Source organism: Podarcis filfolensis, assembly GCF_964270895.1.
Source record: "Podarcis filfolensis genome assembly, chromosome: Z".
Taxonomy (NCBI): Eukaryota; Metazoa; Chordata; class Lepidosauria; order Squamata; family Lacertidae; genus Podarcis; species Podarcis filfolensis.
The window spans coordinates 39,770,226-39,789,726 of NC_139617.1; the positions used below are offsets into that span (position 1 = coordinate 39,770,226).

At 40.6% G+C, this 19,501-nt stretch overlaps 1 protein-coding gene across 17 annotated transcripts in view; it reads left to right on the plus strand.

Moving 5' to 3' along the window:
- The window catches only part of RALGPS1 (Ral GEF with PH domain and SH3 binding motif 1), a 218,704-nt gene that overhangs the window by 66,542 nt on the left and 132,661 nt on the right, over positions 1-19,501 (plus strand). For all 17 annotated transcript variants that reach the window (XR_014543993.1, XM_083596993.1, XM_083596984.1 and 14 more), the window contains exons 6-8: positions 313-396; positions 3,300-3,389; positions 6,382-6,474. Coding sequence is in view for 16 of the 17 variants with exons in the window: in XM_083596993.1 (XP_083453119.1) it covers positions 313-396; positions 3,300-3,389; positions 6,382-6,474 (267 nt within the window). In the remaining variant the exon portion in view is untranslated. The remainder of the gene's footprint in view (positions 1-312; positions 397-3,299; positions 3,390-6,381; positions 6,475-19,501) is intronic.

The window sequence follows — 19,501 nt, forward strand, 5'->3', positions numbered from 1 at the left end:
CTGAAGCTATTAGCAGGTCTGAATCCTGCCAGTGCCTGGATGGGTGCCTGTGTGCTGCCTTGGTTTCCAAGGCAGAAGAAAGGCAGGATTTAAAAATAAGATAATGAATTATAGGGGACATACCTGTTGTGAGTACAAGGAAAATCAAAGGATCCAGTGACTAGATTTTAGTAGAAGCTATAATAGTTTTCCAGTTCTGTCCATTTGGAATTTTAAAATCCTGTTTCTTCGCTGGTGTGTTTTCTTTATGGAAAGTTTTATTTAATGCTGTGAAATATTTTTTTAAAGATGGTATTATGTTATATTTTCTAGGAACTAGCAAGTTGTGGATGGAATAAGAAAGAAAAACACATCCTTGCCCCCAATGTTGTTGCCTTTACAAGGAGGTTTAATCAGGTAAAGATTCTAATTAGTTAATACATAATCATTGTCTCTCAGCTTAATGCAGGTTGGATTTGTAGCTGTACTGTACAATTAGATACTTGCTATATCTGGATTTTTAACAACTGTGTTTGATGGATTAGCTAATTATGAAGTAATCAAACCTTCATCTTGTTTCCTATCTTGTTAATAGTTAGAAACTTATAGCTGCCTGGGATTTCAGGAAGTTACCCATTCTAGATGGGGTTGCGCTTCTTCTAAGGGAACAGGGAGGTGGAATAGGAGTATTCCTTGATCCATGAATGAAGGCTCATGTGGCCATGGTGGCTAGGACTGCTTTCTTCCAGTGTTAGCTAGTGTCCCAGCTATAGCTGCTCTTGACAGGGAAAGCTTAGCAACAGTCGTCCATGCATTGCTAACCTTGAGACTGGATTATAGGACTGTCCTACTATTATTGTGTGGAAGCCCGTCTTGTGGCCAGGATTGCCTTCTAGTAACACATAACACCAGTGTTGAAGGAACTGCACTTGTTGTCAATATGCTACCAGCCAAAATTTAAGGCTTGGCTTTTGGTGTACAGAGCTTTCAACAGTTTGGGACCAGGGGATCTGAGGGATTGCCTTACCGTACAACTGCCTGTTCACAATGGTCATCTACAGAGGCTTTCCTTGTGGTGCTGAATGTTCCAGAGGTTTCTTCCATAACAACTCATACCAGGTCCTTCAGCACAGCAGCACCTGCCCTATGGAACACAGTGCCCAGTGAAGATTAGACAGTCTCCAGACTATACACATTTCATCAGATGCAAAAAGCTTTTTATGTTGACAAGATTTTCCAGAAATATTAGTTTACTCGTGGGCAGCATTTTATCATTATTTACTTTTAGAATGATTTTTTTTCTGTTTTCACTTGTTTCGTTTTTATTGTTGCATGCCGCTATGGGAAGGGTGAAAAACCTGAAGCTTGTCTGCTAGTCTTGGCCTGCTGGGCCATTTTGATCAAACAGCACCCACCTATCCTACACCTGATGTCATAAGGGAGGGTCTTGTCCAAAGCCCACTTAGCAGCTTCCAAAGTGTCTTGGTCCAGGCACACGTGCACTCTGTTATGCCCAGTTCTAAGCAGGATGGCCCTCTCTTTGCACACACCCCGTCCCATTTCAGTTGATGCGAACAGAGGGCAACTCTGCTTGGTCCAATTGCATGAGAGAGCCTCCTGCCTGGAGGTATCCTGTGCACCTGAACCCAGTGCTTAGCAGGATTCAACCCCTCACCAGCGGATGCAACGGAAGGAAATCCTGCTTAGTCTGGGTATTCCTCCTGGCTTTGTTTCATCAGCTGTTTCATTGTAGATGGGTTTGCAAGAAAGCTGCTAAAAGGGGAGGGGGCTTACTTTTAGCAGCAATACTTTTGATGTGTGCTAGTGCCCCCTCCCCTAGTTTAAGTGATTTAGTAGTCAAGTTGCATCTGCTTCCTCACTCAGAGGTCTAAGTGAAATCTATACGTGCATAAGCCCCACTGAGTTCAACTAAACTTAATTCTACTTTCCTGGGGGTAAGCCTCAGTAAATTCAGTAGGGCTTGCTTGTGAGTAGACATGCATTTGCTTGTACTGTTTACCAAAAAACACCCTCCCCATAATTCTCACATAGTACCCAACCTCTCATTTCAGCATAAGGTGGCCAACTAATTCCTCTCCCCTTCACCCCCCTCACAGAAAGCCCCCGCAAAAGCCCTCATCCCACCAAGCTCTCTCTTTTTATCAAAGGGAGGGAGAGAGGGCAAGCAAGCAAAGAGATAGCCTCCAATAAATAAATAAATAAATAAATCCATCCATCCATCCATCCATCCATCCATCTTAATATGGAGGAAGGTATTTAGGGGAAACCAACAACATAAACACCACCAGAAAATAAAAACAAAAACTTATCCCCCTCTTTTTTTCACTGGTGGGGGGGGGGAGTGGGAGAAAAGAAAGAAGTGCTTTCCAGTTCTTTTTTACATTCTTTCTTTACTTTGCTGCTGGATCTTTGATTGGGAAGCTGTTAAGTCTCCACCTTTTGTTCACTGGTATATTGCCTTGTTGAAACACATATCATGATGTTATTTCAATACTTGCATTCAACGATATGACGATTTATAGCACAGCCCTATCATATATATATATATAGATGTTAACTGGAGTAGAAAATAAATGATTTTATCAGTAAAGAGCAGGCATAGGCAAACTCCGGCCCTCCAGATGTTTGGGACTACAATTTCCATCATCCCTGACCACTGGTCCTGTTAGCTAGGGATGATGGGAACTGTAGTCCCAAACATTTGGCGGGCTGGAGTTTGCCTATGCCTGGTAAAGAGCAGTGAAGTTACTAGGCTCAATAGAATACCAAGAAAACTTACATCATCCTTCTGTAATCCAAAACTGAACTCAGTTCAGGAAAGAAGCACATTCAGACAACTGTGCTTGGGTCACAGTAATGTTCATACCTTATTGTGCAATCACTATGATGAATTCAGGTGGTTATTAATAACTCAATAGGCATGACTTCTTAGAGCGGTTCCACAGGGTTGTATATGATAGAGAATTACAGTGCTTTATTCTAAATAGCAATATCTATTCATATCAACAAAGGTCCTGGTACTTACGTAGCTTGTATGAAATATCTTGCACTGGGGTTAGTTAGCTGCAACTGCCTCCTGTGGATGTTTCAACACATTCTTTCTCTAAAACAGAGAATGTCTATCTCTCTGTCCTTTTGACATAGGAATATGCTTATTTGTAGACATAGTGGTTTGCACTATTACATGCTTTGCACATCTGAGCCGGTTGTTTAAGATTCTTAAGTGGTACCAAATTTGTTTTAATTCAATGAAGCCTGCTTTTTTCATTAAATTAAAGTCAATATTTTTATTTTTATAGGTCAGTTTCTGGGTCGTACGAGAAATTTTAACAGCACAGACATTAAAAATAAGGGCAGAAATATTGAGCCATTTTGTGAAAATAGCAAAGGTAAGCTTTTTGTTTTTAAATAAAAGTCTCTAAATATTTTTGCCACTTCATAGCCATCTTCTGTTTCTCTTGTACTGTTGAAAAAGAAAATGTGTTCTGTAGAAACCAGGGACAATTTAGCCAGCAGAAAAATTGTTGTTAGTTACAGTGGTACCTCTGGTTACGTACTTAATTCGTTCCGGAGGTCCATTCTTAACCTGAAACTGTTCTTAACCTGAAGCACCACTTTAGCTAATGGGGCCTCCCGCTGCCGCCGCGCCGCCGCCACGCAATTTCTTTTCTCATCCTGAAGCAAAGTTCTTAACCCGAGGTACTATTTCTGGGTTAGCAGAGTCTGTAACCTGAAGCGTATGTAACCTGAAGCGCATGTAATCCGAGGTACCGCTGTATTACATCTATCCATATTACATCTATCCGTATCCGTATATATGAACAGATAATACCTACTGTGTTGGCTAATTCTAATATGAATTCAGTCAATTAATTGTTCTCATCCACAGAGCTTTAGGCTAAGTGACATTTTACCAAACACAAAATCCCAGGGTAAATTTACTCAGTACCTTAATAGAAGTGCTTATGAACATTTCAAGTTCTCGAAAATATTGAGTAAACTACTTATTTTGTATTGAGGTATCTTGGAATTACATACAAGGTAAAAGAAAATTCAAAATCTAGCTTTTTGACCAGTAAATTGCAGTTGAGAAACGTGTGATAGAGACTCATGTGATTCTGCCCCCACATTAGCTGTTCAGTTTTTAGGAGTGATTTGTGTTTACAGTAGAACACTTTATTAAATTAAAGAGGCACTTTAAGAAAGTGGCAAGGAAAAAAACCTAATTAATATAAGTAAACAAGAGTTTGGATGAGAGTCTGCTGCATAACTAGCACCATGAAAAGCAGTATATCACTGCAAGCTGAGCCAACACTCTGTAGCCATATGTCAAATCCGACTGTTTCCTCATATTTTACTTACCTCCTCTCCCCCTCCTGTTTCATTATTGGCTTTGTAATCATTCTAATCATCTCATCTCAATTTCACTCTTGTCTTTGGAGACATATTTCAAACCAGCACCTGCCTTCTAGCTTAAACTTAGACTCATCACATGTTCCTCCCACCTGTGGAGGCTGTTAATCAAGTAATGTATGTAACGTATCAAGTAACATTTCCAGATAAGGAAACAGCCTCAGAATCAAGATCCAGATAAAAACAAATCCAGATATGCTTTTGAGCAGTTTTCTTTGCCTATACAATGAACAACTGAGGATTGCAAAGACAGTGTAGAAATTTCCCATACTCCCCTGCAGGAGGTAAACTGAATGACATATTTGGCTAAGCCAGTGATATTCATCAACTCTTCCACTTTAAAAGGGCAAAATCCATTTGAGAAGACAGCGAACAAATCAGTCAATCCTAGCGCTTATGCATGCTACCTAGACAACAGAATCTAGCACTTTCCCCTTCTCTTCCTGCCCAAGTAATGATTATCCTTTTATATTTTTGTAAATGACCTGAAATGTTTTAAGGAATGCCCCAATTCCTAGCCAAAGTAATCCGAGAGAGATGTAAAATCAGAATTCTGTCTTTCTTCCTAGACTAACATTTAATGTTAGTTTTAATTAACCCACATTAGCATGGGGAATGGCAACTTCATCTTTTTTAAAGACCTTCTTGCACTCTTGGAACTTGCAGCAGATTGATTGGTCTGTGTCACAAGGACCAATGCCTTGCATGCCCACCTTTCCCCAGGTCCAAGCTGGGGAAGACTGAAATCACCTGGGAGATTTGCCAGCTATAGGATAATTGATAATTTTTGTTCCCATTTCTTTTATTCTCTGAAAATATAAGTTTGAATTAATATCATTTAAAAAGACTTAGAAATGTGTTATTTTGAATTCCAGGTGCTCTGATTTTATTATCAGTTGCACTAATATCCCTCTGATGTTTATCAGTTGTGCTAATATGCCTACCAATATGCTTAAATACTGTTGTATATGCTACTTGGATAGTGATATTTTAATTTGTTAGGGGTGTGCTAAATCTCTGAAGAGAAATTGATCAGATCCAAATGCTAGCAGGCTAAAAGTAAACTCTGAATACCCATTTGGAGTGATTGCAAGAAATTATTATCATTTGTATGACTTCTCTTTTTGTTTTTAAAAACATTTTTTAATGAGTGATAACCCTAAGAATGCAAAACTAAGAAGTTGGTAAAACGTCTCTGCTTCATCCCCAGACTCCTTATATTTATGAAGTAAGATTCCCCACCACAGCCCAACCATGTAAGGAAGCTCTCAGATCTATGGGAATATGATAAACTTTAGTAACAGTGGAGGGGAAGGCCCTTCTGTGTTAGAGAATAAGTTTGTCGTAAGCTAGTCCAGAAGTAACTTCGATCTATTGAGTTAAGACCCCCCATCCATGCCTCACCAGCTAAATCAGAGTATTTGCTCATCTGTTTTCACACACCCAAATCAAAACCCCTTTTAAGTGAATAGGGCAAAGACTTTCACGAAGGAGACCAGACATTTTGTAAAGCAACAAACAAACACAAGAGCCATTCCATATATAGTGAATATCGCTTATTACTCAGTTTCGTTTATCTAACACATTGCCCACTTTGAAGGGAGGAGGCGAACCTATTGGCTTCAGGTTTATATTTCTGAATTGTACAGTAAGTTATTATTCTCTGCATAGCAAAAAAGTTCCTAATGAGTGTTGTGCGTGCTGAATTTTGTAATTTGCTTATTACTTACTTGCATTATAAGCATTAAAAGTGAACACTAAGTAATAGCGCAATCTGTTTCCTTTGCATCTGGTCTTTACATTTTGTAGTTTCATGTCACAATGCATTCAATTCTTTTGTATGTTCTATATTTTACAATATTAAGAGTGAGGTCTTGGAACATATTTTATTTTGTTGAATGAGCTAGGACATTCCAACCCCATATGGAAAACTGATGGGTTTTTGGCCTGTTTTTCCTCCCTCCTCAGAAACTTCTAGAACTGAACAACCTTCATTCCCTCATGTCTGTGGTATCAGCTCTGCAAAGCGCACCTATTTTCAGACTGACAAAAACCTGGGCAGTAAGTTGTTGTGGACTTTATTTTGTATACTCCCCTTCCTCAATCTCTGAGGTACTGTATGCATAAAATTGACTACATGTTAAATTCAAAAAATTATGGTACTGTTCTGTAATGCAGAACATTTGAATGGCCTAAAAAACAACTCATTAAAGCTTAGCTTCCTGTTTTATTTCTGTACTAGTATGTTTGCTATGCATTATTTCATGGAGCTTGGAAGGGAGAAGAGGTGAAGTTTTGATAACCATGACTGGAAGTTGGTCAGCCCCCAGAGAGTGATAGAAGCTAATGGATTATCAAAAGATTCGGGAAATTTTCCATGTCTGGTGCTCTTTTCAAGACCCTAGCCTTGCAAGATGGACAGGGCCATCAACACAATCACTTATAAATACCCTGGACTTCCATGTGGCAGCCAGGTGGCTCCTTGATTTTCTCAGGAGCTCCAGTCAACGAAGTGGGCCATTCCAACGGCTAGAGCAGATGTGGCTTAAGTATTGATGTGGATTTGTCTCAATATAGGCAGTAGAGGCAGCTTCTTAGCTTCCACTGTGTATTCAGTAAACCATCCAGCAGAGCTGTTTTGAATTGTTGTAGCCTCAGGATTTGGGCAGGACCTTTGCACTGTGATGACAACTACACGCCCTCTTGATCCCTGCTCATTATGGTTGATAACACTGTGTGAGGGAGTTGGTGCTGCTCTCCCTCCAGATTAGGCCCTCCATGGACCCTGAGATTTTAGAAAACGATTACCCAGTCTCCAGGGTGTTCAAGAAAGCAGTTGCCAATTTGCTAGTCAGCTGCAGATATGTTTGGGAGAAGCAAATTACAGGTTATCAAGATACCTGTAGGTGGGCCTTGACCCATTTCAGTCTGGTTTAACACCCAGGTTTAGCACCAGAACAGCCTTGGTCACCCCGATTGATGGGATGGAATCAACCCTGTTGCTTCTCCTTGATTTCTCGGCAGCTTTTGACAGATTCACTATAGTATCATTCTGGAACAACAGGATTGGGAGTTGGGGGCACTGTATTAGAGAGGTTCTGCTACCTACAGGGTCACTACCAGAAAGTAATACTAGGGGACTATTGACATAGGCTCCTATGACAGGAGCCTATTCTGTCTCCTGTGCTATTCAACATCTATGTGAAACATTTGGGAGTTACCATTTGGGGATTTGGAGCATGGTCCTGCTCTGTTTTCCCTTTCCTTCTGAATGAGAGGCTAGAAACAGTGATGGCCTGAGTGGGGTCAATAAACTGAGATGAATCCTAATGAGATGAAAGTGCTGTGGGTGAGTGGTTTTCATGTGCAGGATTTAGGTGGGTTTCCTGCTCTGGGAGCATTTTCATTCCCACTGGGGGATGTTCTTGGATTTTAATAGTCTGGGGATGTTCCTGGATTTCTGGCACCAGAGTCTGAGGTGGCCTCTGTAATCAGGATTGTGTATGCCCTGCTTATGCTGTTTCACCAGCTACAGCTGTTGCTGGACTGGGATAGACTGTCACCAGTAGTCTATGCTATAGTGACTTGTTTGTCAGAACTACTGCAACATATTCTGTGTTGGACTGCCTTGGTCTGGAAATGCAGGATGTGACTGTCAGGATGATAAGACTAATGAGACTAGGTGTCACCAATTTTGAAAGTGTAGCATGCTGCCAGTGTGAGATTCTGGGCCCAATTAAGAGTGTACTAGTAAGCCCTAAACTAGCTTATTATCCCTAAACAGTACTTAAAAGTTTACCTCTTACAATATCAACTATCCCAGATCTTACAGTTGTCAGCAGTGGCGTAGCGTGGGGGGTGCAGGGGGGGCCGGCCGCACCGGGCGCAACATCTGGGGGGGGGGCGCGCTCGCACTCGCAGCTCTCTGCCCCTACCTGGCTCACTCACTCTCTCTCACTGCAGTGCTGGCTGTGCGAATCCGATCCGAGCCACTGGGTCGCCGCCCACTGTGGAGGGGGTGGGTGCCAGGCGTGCGGTGCGGAGAGAGAGCGAGGGACTATCTGGGGGAGGGACAGTACAGCGGCCGCCCAGCGCAGCGCTGAGCGCGGGAGAGAACCACACCAGACCAGCCCAGGCAGCAGCAAGAAGAAGGTGGCAGCGGCGGCAGGTTAGGGGTTAGGGGGCGCAAATTACTTGCCTTGCCCCGGGTTAGGGGGCGCAAATTACTTGCCTTGCATTACAACCACGCTACGCCGCTGGTTGTCAGGAGACGCTATGATGGTGGTGCCACTGGTAGGTGTTGCCCAGCTGGAGCTGGCCTGAAACAGAGCCTCTTCAATAGTGATTCCTCACTTATGGAATGCCATCTCTGATTAGTTGTGTTTCCCTCCATCATTATTAACATTTAGATGTTGTTTTAAATCTTCCTTTTCACCCAGGCATTTGTTGGCTGAAATAGATTGTTCCTGCCAACCTTGAGATTGTTTATCTTTGAGAATATAGATTGGTTTTTTAAAAACAAAATAAAACAAATTGTATTGTGTTTGTTGTTTACCGTCCCAGGCAGCTTTGGGAGGAAGGCCAAAATAAATACATGCAGTTGGTGACCATTTTGCATGAGGGTTTCATTCCTGGCCACTGTGCACATCAGCGGAGCATGTATAAGCACCCCCCGTTCTGCTCTGCCCCCGTTCCACCCTTTTAGATACCTGTTTAGTAACATTTTCAGGTCACTTCCAGGTTTGGCACCTTGCATGCATGCACAATTGTGCATTGTTCAGATGCACATTAATTGGTCATTGGCTGGAATAAGTAAATAAGAGAAGCCAGTACAGTAGTTGTTCTAAATGTATATTGGAATGAGACCATGCGACTTTCTTCCTCTTCAAGATCTCACTTTTGCATTGTACTCAGTCCTGCCAGAGGTGTTCAGTTACAAACCTCAGCAAAAACTGGAGCAATTTCGGTTATTCCAAGATTTATTAGAGGGGTTTATTAAAGTGGTTTAGATGCTGTAGTTATTTGTGCTATAGTAATAAGATAGATTGTATTTTGTCTATTTAAGGCAATTACTGTATGCCATTTAATGAGAGTACAATACTGACATTTTAAGAGACCAATTCAGTGCTATTCTCTTTTTCATTGATCTTCTTCCTGTAGGTTTTGCATTGTTTGAATGAATGTCTGTTCAATTTCACCCATATTTTCCACTAAACGTTATTCCTGGGCTCTTAGCCTTGCGGGGAGGGAAATTAGGTAGGATTGTATTTAGTTACAAAATCTTTCTACATCTTTCCTATAGTAGGCTAATTTAAAGGGGTAAAATATGTCTGTTATGTATATTTTTTAAGTATTGTGAGCTATTCATCATCGTTTTCATCTACAGTAGTGATGTCCAAACTGTTTTGGGACTACAACTCCCATCATCCCTAGCTAACAGGACCAGTGGTCAGGGATGATGGGAATTGTAGTCCCAAAACAACTGGAGGGCCAAGTTTGGCCATCACTTTATCTACAGTGTCAGAATGGATGAGTTGATGGGAAATGCTTTTGCAAGTACCGGCACTTGGTCTGTAAAAGGCCCACTAACCTTCTTCCTGATATTAAGATTCAGAAACAAAAGTTGCTTTGGCAATAATTCAAAGTAACTAAAACAGTTCAAAAATGGTTCAAACAGTGAGAAGCATGAAATAGCAAACACCATTCCCATTTCTTGCAATTGTTTAACATTTTACTGGTTGCAATTTAGGTACGTTTTCTCAGCAGCAAATCCTTTATGAGTTGAGGTGATGTGATGTCGTGGGAGTGCGAATAGGTGGGAGAGAGACTTTTATATGTAATGGCTGGGCTCCAAAAACAGCAGACCCACCACTTCAAAGATATGGGGGGGGGGACAAGTTAAAGAATCCATTGAACATACAATATTAATCTCATAGTGCCTTGGATCCTGACTGATATCTTCCTATATCTCCTTTTTTGAAGTGTACATTCAACCTATGGGCTTTTTCTTTTCTTTTTTCTTTTTTGAAACTTGATTTAGTAAATTTTTACACTGGTTATTGTCAAGATAATGATGAGACATAAGGGAGGATCCAGTCATGTCTGTTTGTCAGTCCCAAGATGTTGAAACTTTATAAGCAACTTTAATTATAAGCAAAAGGCTACAAAGAGGTAGTAAAGAAGATAGGTCCCTGGACCAGTGAACAAATCAGCCGCAACCTATTACTTGATGATATGTTGCCAGTGTGGCTTTTGGGTTCTGAACAGACCTCCCAGTATTGGAAGATATCTAGTAGCTTTTACATATTATCTTCCTTATGATTGTTTACATTTTGTACCGATTGTCTAAAATAAAACTAGGAACAATAGTCCCCTTAGAATCTAGAAATCCAACTTTTGTGCACATAGAGATGCCTCCCCCCCTCCCACTTATGTTTTAGGAAATGAGTCTATTTCCATTGGAAAACTCATGTTTTTATTATCCACCACAAAAATAATATTTGCCTTTATATGTCTAATGTTTGATTTAGCCCAATTTCACAGTTTAATGATCAGTGTTGTTTTGTAGATTCTGTATGTGCGTATGGATCTATATCCACAAAGCAGGAAATGGCACTTGGGTTGCTATGTATGTATCTGTAGTTTTTTTTGGATCCTAAGCTATTTGCACTGGATATCCTACTAACAATTTTCCTGTTTATATAGTAGTCAGTCTTCTGTCAAATATATTTGGATACATTTCTTCTTTGTATTAAAGGCAGAGTTGGAGGTGGCTGTAACAGTTCCAAGTGATTACCAAAATGAATAGAGCCAATGACCTTTTGGATGAAAACACTGTTAGTTTTGGACTGAAGTGCAAGATTCAGAAGCCTGTGGTGGTGCTGGGGAGAATCTGCTTGAATGAGTGTTTTAAAACGTGTAGCCTGAAAAGAACAACTGTACTTTCAAACAAAGCAAACTTATTTCTAAAAGGATTGTCATTGTGGGACAAAGTTGTGAACTGATGCCCTCTGCTTTGTATATGATGAATAATATATTACAACCTGAATCATTCTAGATCTGAAACAAAATATAGCACCAATGGGACCCTTGGAAAAGCGTTGTTTCACATTTTTGCTTTTTAAAACCAGCTTTTAAGGATCACTTTAAAATATTTACTGTACAATGCTGTTTTAAATCAACTGCAATTTAAGACCAGTTGTATTTACTTGCAGGCAAATGTGTATAGGATTTGAGGTTAAAGTTATTGTTGATGAATTGTTTACAATTTTTTCTATTCCTCCAGTTTAGTTGCATCCATAATTTGAGAGTAATTTGGGAAATCTAAATTTTCTTCTTACCCCAAGAAATGCTGTTTAAATAAATGCATTATCCACTCTAGTATGGTCATACTCTTGATTGATAAGCTCCCTCTATTTGTAGAAGAATTGAAGGCATCATTTCAGAGAATCAATAAATGCTTGTATTGGGTAGGTGTACGCTGCTCTGCTCCAAAATTATGTGATAATAAGTCTCTATTCTGCTGGTTCTAGAGGACTCTCTTGTGGGCACTGGTCATGTGCAAATATCCTCTAATCATGTGATAAGCTTTAGGCAGTTCGGCATACAATGGTACCTCAGTTTATGAGCTTAATCCGTTCCGGAAGTCCGTCCTTAAACCAAAACCGTTTTTAAACCAAGGCACGCTTTCCCTAATGAGGCCTCCCGCCGCTGGTGCCCTTCCACTGTTCGGCTTCTGTTCTTAGACCGAGGTAAAGTTCACACTACTTCTGGTTTTGTAGAATTCGTAAGCCGAATAGTTCGTAAGCAGGGCTGTTCTTAAACCAAGGTACCATTGTACTGGTTTGCTCTGTCAGAAAGAGATTTGAGAGCTTAGAAAGGGAAAAGAATGTTACATGTAAATTATCACTTTTTTAAGGGATGCAGCCCAACCTGGAGACTTTTCTTGATGGAGCTTCTGTGCACATGAGCATTTTATATATGTGGCCACTTCCATGTGTACACTGAACACTGAAATAACTAGAGCTGCTGCATGACGTGAGCAAATCCTGTAAGGGTGTAGAATGGAGTGTTAACTGTTGCAACAGACCAATTTATAAATTGTTACTTTACATCCTTATTGTAGGTATCTCAGTGTTGCAGGTAGGCACATTCATTCAGAGTTTGTGGTTCAGTGCAGTAGTTTGATATTAAGAAAAGCATATGGTGCTTTACAAACCTTTCTTTAATTATAGTTTCACAATATTTAACTGACCAAGGGATGAGTGGATCTTCCTGTTCTTTAAACTCACAAAAAGTCTAAATACATCCTTGTTCCGCTTTGCTATTAGCCAGAAAAGAGGTGTGTTAAGAGAGAATTGGGAGCAATTCTGATTTCACTAATGTTTTATACATATTTTATGTCTCTAAGTATTTTCTCAGAACAGGAAAAAAATATACTAGATATATACTAGAGGAAGGTTTCAGTTCATAGCAGTCAACACATTGATATTATGGCATTAAGTTTTACGGTTCTGAGAATTATTTTCAAAAAAGAATATAAAGTAAGCAGGGAAAGCTTTCCTTGAAACTAATTCAGTAGCAGTTTGCACATATTAGTGCTTGTAAGATGCTTTATTGAGGGATTTCCTCAAAAAAGGTATAAATTATAAAATGAAAAATGAAATTAAAATGGCAGTTTGTAGACATTGGGGGCAGTGTGGGAGTCCATGATTCAGATTTCCCCATACTTTCCTTTAGCAGTGCTGGGTAGCTGTGCAACTAGAGCACACACAGAATAGTGCAGAGAAGCAGAAATGGCAGCTCCAACATGAACTTTCCTGATTTTTGGAGAGGTGCTCTCTTGTCATTTTTATTGTGTTGCTGGTCTGTTGGAAACAGTGGTAGTCAGAAAACAGTGGTGGTCAGCCTTCATATGAGGCTAATGTTAATGCAGAATTTAAAAAGAAAACTTAGGTCTTTTTGCAGCTAGTTGCTAATGAGAGAGTAGAGCTTTGTGTAGTTTATGCTGCTGAGTCAACAAAGTTTTGGCACCACACTTAATTGGGTGAGTGGCATCTGGCAGTTTTAAGAAGTTGGGAATCAACCTCTGGTATAGATGGGCCCTTTGTACAGGCACTTTAAGATGACTGTTCTCTTCCCTTTGGACAGATTCGTTCATACTGAGGTTTAGCAGCTGTCCAGTCTTTGTCATCTCAAGTAACCCCTTGTGACAATATATGTGATTCCTATCAATCATAAAGGCAAATACCCTAGTCATGCAGATCTGCCATTGCACAATTTTCTTCAGTCTACAGTGGCAATATTTACAGCTGTTGTTACAGTGAAATCAAGTGTTGCTCAATATTTCAGCAAGCAAAGTAAATACATTCCTTAAATGAATAATTTCAGTACAAACCTATGTTGTTTAACATTTTTTAAAGGAAGGAAGGAACCAGAAGGGAAGGCAATATACATGCAATTATACTGAGGGCTTTTCTGTTTTCTAAGAAAATGATTTTTAAAAAATAATTATTTATTGGAAACATTTTGTGCATTTTAATTTTAAATATCAAAAAGCAAGCAGTTTTTGCTGAGGTTTGTAACTAAACACCTCTGGTAGGACTGAGTACAATTCTAAAATTTATACACCAGAATAAAAAGCCAAGGTTACCATATAAAGCATTATATCAACCAGCCAAAGGAGGTGGCATGGCAGTACCTAATATCATGTGGTACTATGCAGCAGCCCATCTACATAGCATTTTTCTGGTAATTCAAGGAGCTCAACAAATAGCTTGGCTAAATATGGAAAACCCAAATGATCAGGATTCAATAAGAGGGGACCCATTTTGGTGAATTTATATATTTTTTGTATTGAGATAGAAAACCCCTTTTTATTATATAATCTAAAAGTTTGGAAGAAATGGTTCCCACGGGTGGCCTCTCAGCCTTCTCCTGTAATACCATTGGCATTTCACCCTACTTTCTATAACAGAGACAGAACATCCCCCTTTGAAAAATGGGAAAATGTGGGCCTGTTTTGGCTTAAAGACTTTTACAAAGAAAACACCCCTTTGTCTGGATTAATACTATAAGAATTGGTTCAAAACTTGTAACTTGTGACTTGTGAATAATAATAATATCTTTCTTACTTTATAAAAACTAAATAACACAGATATTGCAAAAGTAATGACATTTTACATCTTATAGTATTATAATGTAAAGTTATCATTGTGGAACAAATCAGTATGATATTGTTTGTATGTTTCATTTAGGCCTATCTGTGTATTGGTTTACAACTGAATTACATAAAAAAAAACCTCTCAACTGACATCAAAATGTCATTTTCTTTGCTGAAACCTTTTATTAAGAAATAATAAATTAAATATTTTCTGCAAAAGGTGAAGTGCATGAGGAATTAAATGGGTGGAGGGGGGTTGGAGGAGAGGAGGAAAGAACAGCTAATTTGTCCTTGGCTAGGGGATGCAATCTGGACGGTTCTGCCAGGGGCACAAGATCACCTAGCTATGGCTCTGGACTGGGGGAGTGTCAAATTTTGGCTTCACTCCCCCCACTGCACACAATAAGGCAGCATGTCCCACAGGTTCTGTGTTGAAGTACTCTGGTGGCCCATTTGCTATGAAAAGTTGGGCCACCCTGCTCTAAGGGGAGCCCAGGATGGCCATACAACATCAGAGTTAATAATACAAAAATGAAAATGTCAAAGAATAAAATTCTGCCATGTGCAGTAGTAACCATTTCTGCTAAAAACCATGGAACTGAGCAGCAGTCCCACAATGCTACTCTTTGGTAGCAACCTTGCAGGTAGGTGTGGAGTTAGTTTAATACAGTGGCAACCCTCTGGGTTGCTCCAGATAAACACCATGTTTACTGGTGTGAAAAGCCGCAGAGAGATCTAGGAGAATCAACAGGATTGAACTCTGTCTCCTGATAAAACTTATCAGTCAGGATAATCAATGCTGTTTTGGTGTCAAAACCAGATCTGAAGCCAGATTGAAATGGGTCCAGATAGGCTGCTTCTTCCAGGCACACCTGCAGCTTGCTGGCCACTACTCTTGATAATGTTGCCCAAGAAGGGAATGTTTGAGAGTGGGCATCAGTAGACTGGGACCAGGGATTTGTCTGTTCAGGAGGGGTCGTGCCACTACTTTCGTAGTGGAGGGTGTTACTCTGCCTGTAGTGAATCACTTCCTGGACCCATGCTGTCTCTCCCTGCTAGATATTACCAGCTGTGAAAGGGTCAAGGAAGCATCTTCTCTACATTCTCAGGCTACAGTAACTGAGACTAATTCTATAATCTCTGACCAGATGGTGCTCTGTTGGCCTCCAATAGACCTGCAGTAGCTGTGGCACCAAGTCTGGAAGGAGTAGGAGGATTTTTGACCTCACAGAAGACGGCTGCATAATTGCTTGTTTCTGAAACTGAGCTGGACTAAACCAGCTGCTTCATGGCATGAAGCAGCTCTTCTGGGCACTTCACCAAGGACTCAGTGGATGCCTTTGCTGCCACCACCCCATGCTAGGTGCAATTATGCACTCTTAACTATGTTTGATCATTTTTGTAGCAAAACCTATGCTACCTACACTCTAACCATTGGTCGGCCTGCTTCACTGTCTGGAGCTCTTCAGGAAGCTAAGGTACCTTCCCAATTCCATGAAATCAGTGGTAGCACTTTTGAATAATTGTTTTTGCTTGGTGTCTCCATCTTGCCATTCTACAGCAAGACTAGGGCCTCAACAGGTGTGTGAGCCATATTGCCAGGAATGTCATCCATGCCATTACCCTGGGCTTATTTGAGGGATGAGGCCAGAACGAGAGAGGGAATTGTCCTCTGAGCCAGTGGGGGGAAAGAAAACTGGAAGCATTTCTGCAAGATGAACCCATGGTACTACTACCTCTCCATTCAAGGAAGTTGTATTATCCTCTTCTGACATGGAACTGCAGTCTTCACTCTCCTTTGGGGCCCACTACAGGTAAAGCAAGGGACGCGGGTGGCACTGTGGTCTAAACCACAGAGCCTAGGGCTTGCCGATCAGAAGGTTGGCAGTTCAAATCCCCATGATGGGCTGAGCTCCCGCTGCTTGGTCCCTGCTCCTGCCAACCTAGCAGTTCGAAAGCACGTCAAAGTGCAAGTAGATAAATAGGTACCGCTCCAGCGGGAAGGTAAAACGGCATTTCTGTGCGCTGCTCTGGTTCGCCAGAAGCTGCTTAGTCATGCTGGCCACATGACCTGGAAGCTGTCTGCGGATAAACACCGGCTCCCTCAGCCAATAAAGCGAGATTAGTGTGCAACCCCAGAGGCATCTGCAACTGGACTTAATGGTCAGGGGTCCCTTTACCTTTATCTTTACAGGTAAAGCAATTCCCCTCCCTGCTGGGGTATCATTCACAGCTATCTGAACATCACCATGGAGTGATCCTTCCATGAATACCCCTCCAACCATTGGATCACTCCCAATCCACTCTGTAGCAAATACTAGGTTACTTTGCTTCCTCTTCTCCTGTAGCTGACTTATAACTGATAAAGAAGAAATAACTATTTATGTGTGCTTGAGAATTAGGAGACACTGGAAATGTAGCTACTCTTACAAGAAGAGAAATTCTAAAGTGTAGTTCATGAAGTGACAGATGGTGTTTGGTCAAGTCAAACACCACTAATCAAATACCATAGATACCATAGATGTTCACATTTAAATAAGTAAATCAAGGCTGTACACTTCTCAGAAATGCTCCAGATTTCTATGAAAGGGGACTGATACATTTTGTTAAGAGATGGCTAGTACAGTAGCTTGTTCATTAGACATAGGAAACACATGAATAGTCTTTAGTGTGGTGTCTGTATGGAAAGGAAGGCAAACCAGATTAGCGGGAGGAGATTTATGTTTGTATATTAAAGAGTTTGACCAAACTGCGGGAGGCAGTGGAAGACAGAAGTGCCTGGCGTGCTCTGGTCCATGGGGTCACCAAGAGTCGGACACGACTAAACGACTAACCAACAACATTAAAGAGTTCAGCTTACTGCATTATATCCTCACAATAATCATGAGATAGTTACTGGTCTAAGGTGGTTGAATGAACTTCATAGGCAGGAATGGATTTGAATGCAGCCTCCCCAGTCCATATTCACTGCACCAAGAGAAATTAACACTGAGAAAAGATGGGTGATTATCATTTTGTTGCTGAATCTTGTAGAGGGGAAGGTATAACTGATGTTTCATGCTTGGATTAGATTTAGTCATGGACTGGTTTTGCTGCAGCTCCAAAAGTACAAATCAAATTGCAGAGTCTACAGCCACAAAGAATTAACTGATATTATCAGAATTACATTTAGATTCATAGCAAACTGAGCTCTAAGCCCGGTGGTGTTAGTCACTGTCTCAACCTCCATTATTTAAAATGAAAATCTTACGTTTCTGACTTACACGGTAGATATAGATAAATGAGCTATGGGCTGCAAAATTGTCTGTTTGTTAAGGATCGAGAGCTAGAGCGCTAGTACTAATGTAAGAAACACATGTGTCCAGCTATAGCGCTGAGAGCTGCTCCTTGGTAAAAGCCATTATATGGTACTGGTATGCTGCTCAGATTTCTGCATTATGGGGCAGATGTAGCTGTGGGTAGGGTGGGGGTGGAGCAAGGAGGTGAGCAATCTTGTAGCACAGAATCTTGAAAGTTTCCTGCCCTAAAAGTCAGGATATGAAAATAAAACATAACTCCACTAAATCCTAAGGGTAGAAAGGCAAGAGACAGAGATGGACTGCCTCATAGGATGGTTGTTTGTTTGTTTATTTGTTTTGCTAACTCTGAAACCTAGCTCTTACTGTACCCTTTTGGCAATAAAGTTTAGCATGTGGGAAAGAAACCAGTACAGGTATATATCATAGTTCTCCCACCTCCCATCATGCTCACCTTGTGCCTTGGACCCCAGGAGCTTGGAGGAAAATGATGAAGCTGCCTATAATTATTTGGTATTGCACCACCAGATCCTATGACAGTAATCTGCATGGTTTGATTTTCTTGCTGTCACTATAAGTGATGCCCTTACAAGTGACGCCCTGTTTCATATTGTCAAATATCTTGATATGGTTTCCTACTGGCTATCCACTAAACAGGAGAAAATTTTTCAGAACCTCGCCAATCATGGCATGTGCAGCTTCCACATCTCCAACCCTCCAAATATCTGGACGGTGTGGGGCACCAGGCAGTGCTGCCTTCTAGTTGATAGGTAAAGGAGACCCAGGACTCTAAGTTGCTCTTTTAAGAAACACGCTTGACTGGGAGGTCACTCCTGATACTGCTCACATGCCTAAGCACGTGAACTATATAGAAAACTGGGCTTAAGAACCAACATTTCTGAATTATTCAAGCCATGAATTTGACAAAGTGTTGGGAGGAAAAGCCAAACCAGTTTGATAGCAGTTTTTGGAGGGAGTTTACAGCACGGCAAAGGCTTGTCCCAGTTAACAGTTGATCATCGGAAACATTCCATTCTTATGACATGTTATTTTTTTGAGAGGATATATGCGTCCAACTATAATAAGATGGAGCCCTTTTCTTTAACATCTGGAGTCCAGTGAATAATGGTATTAATTATAAAGAATAAAGAGTTAATAGCAAATTCTGCACAACAGAGGTTTTAACTTTTTCCATAGAGTTTGTTTATTGTATTTTGGCTTGTAGAAGTGAATACTTGTGGAAAATGTGCATAGTGACATAAGCAGTAAATTAGAATATTACACTGCTCGGATTTTAGGTACTAGAAATCTGCCATCAAACCTTGGCAGTCATTTCAAATCCATGCAGAGTTTAGTTCCTCCTCCCTGATCCCCTTGCTATCTTAGTTCTTTTGCCTCCACTGCTGCATTCCCTCTATCAGTCCAGGTTTTTGTTGCAGATGCTTTGTCCTTGAACAGTTAGAAAGCTTATGGACATTTTTCTTGAGTTATACCCTCTACTATAAAGTTACATCTAGGAACCCAGTAAACTTGATAAAATATATTAAACACTCACCAACTCAATACAAATTGAGCATTTATTAGCTAACATGGATGAACCCTTACCAGAAGGGCTTCATCTGTCTTTGTG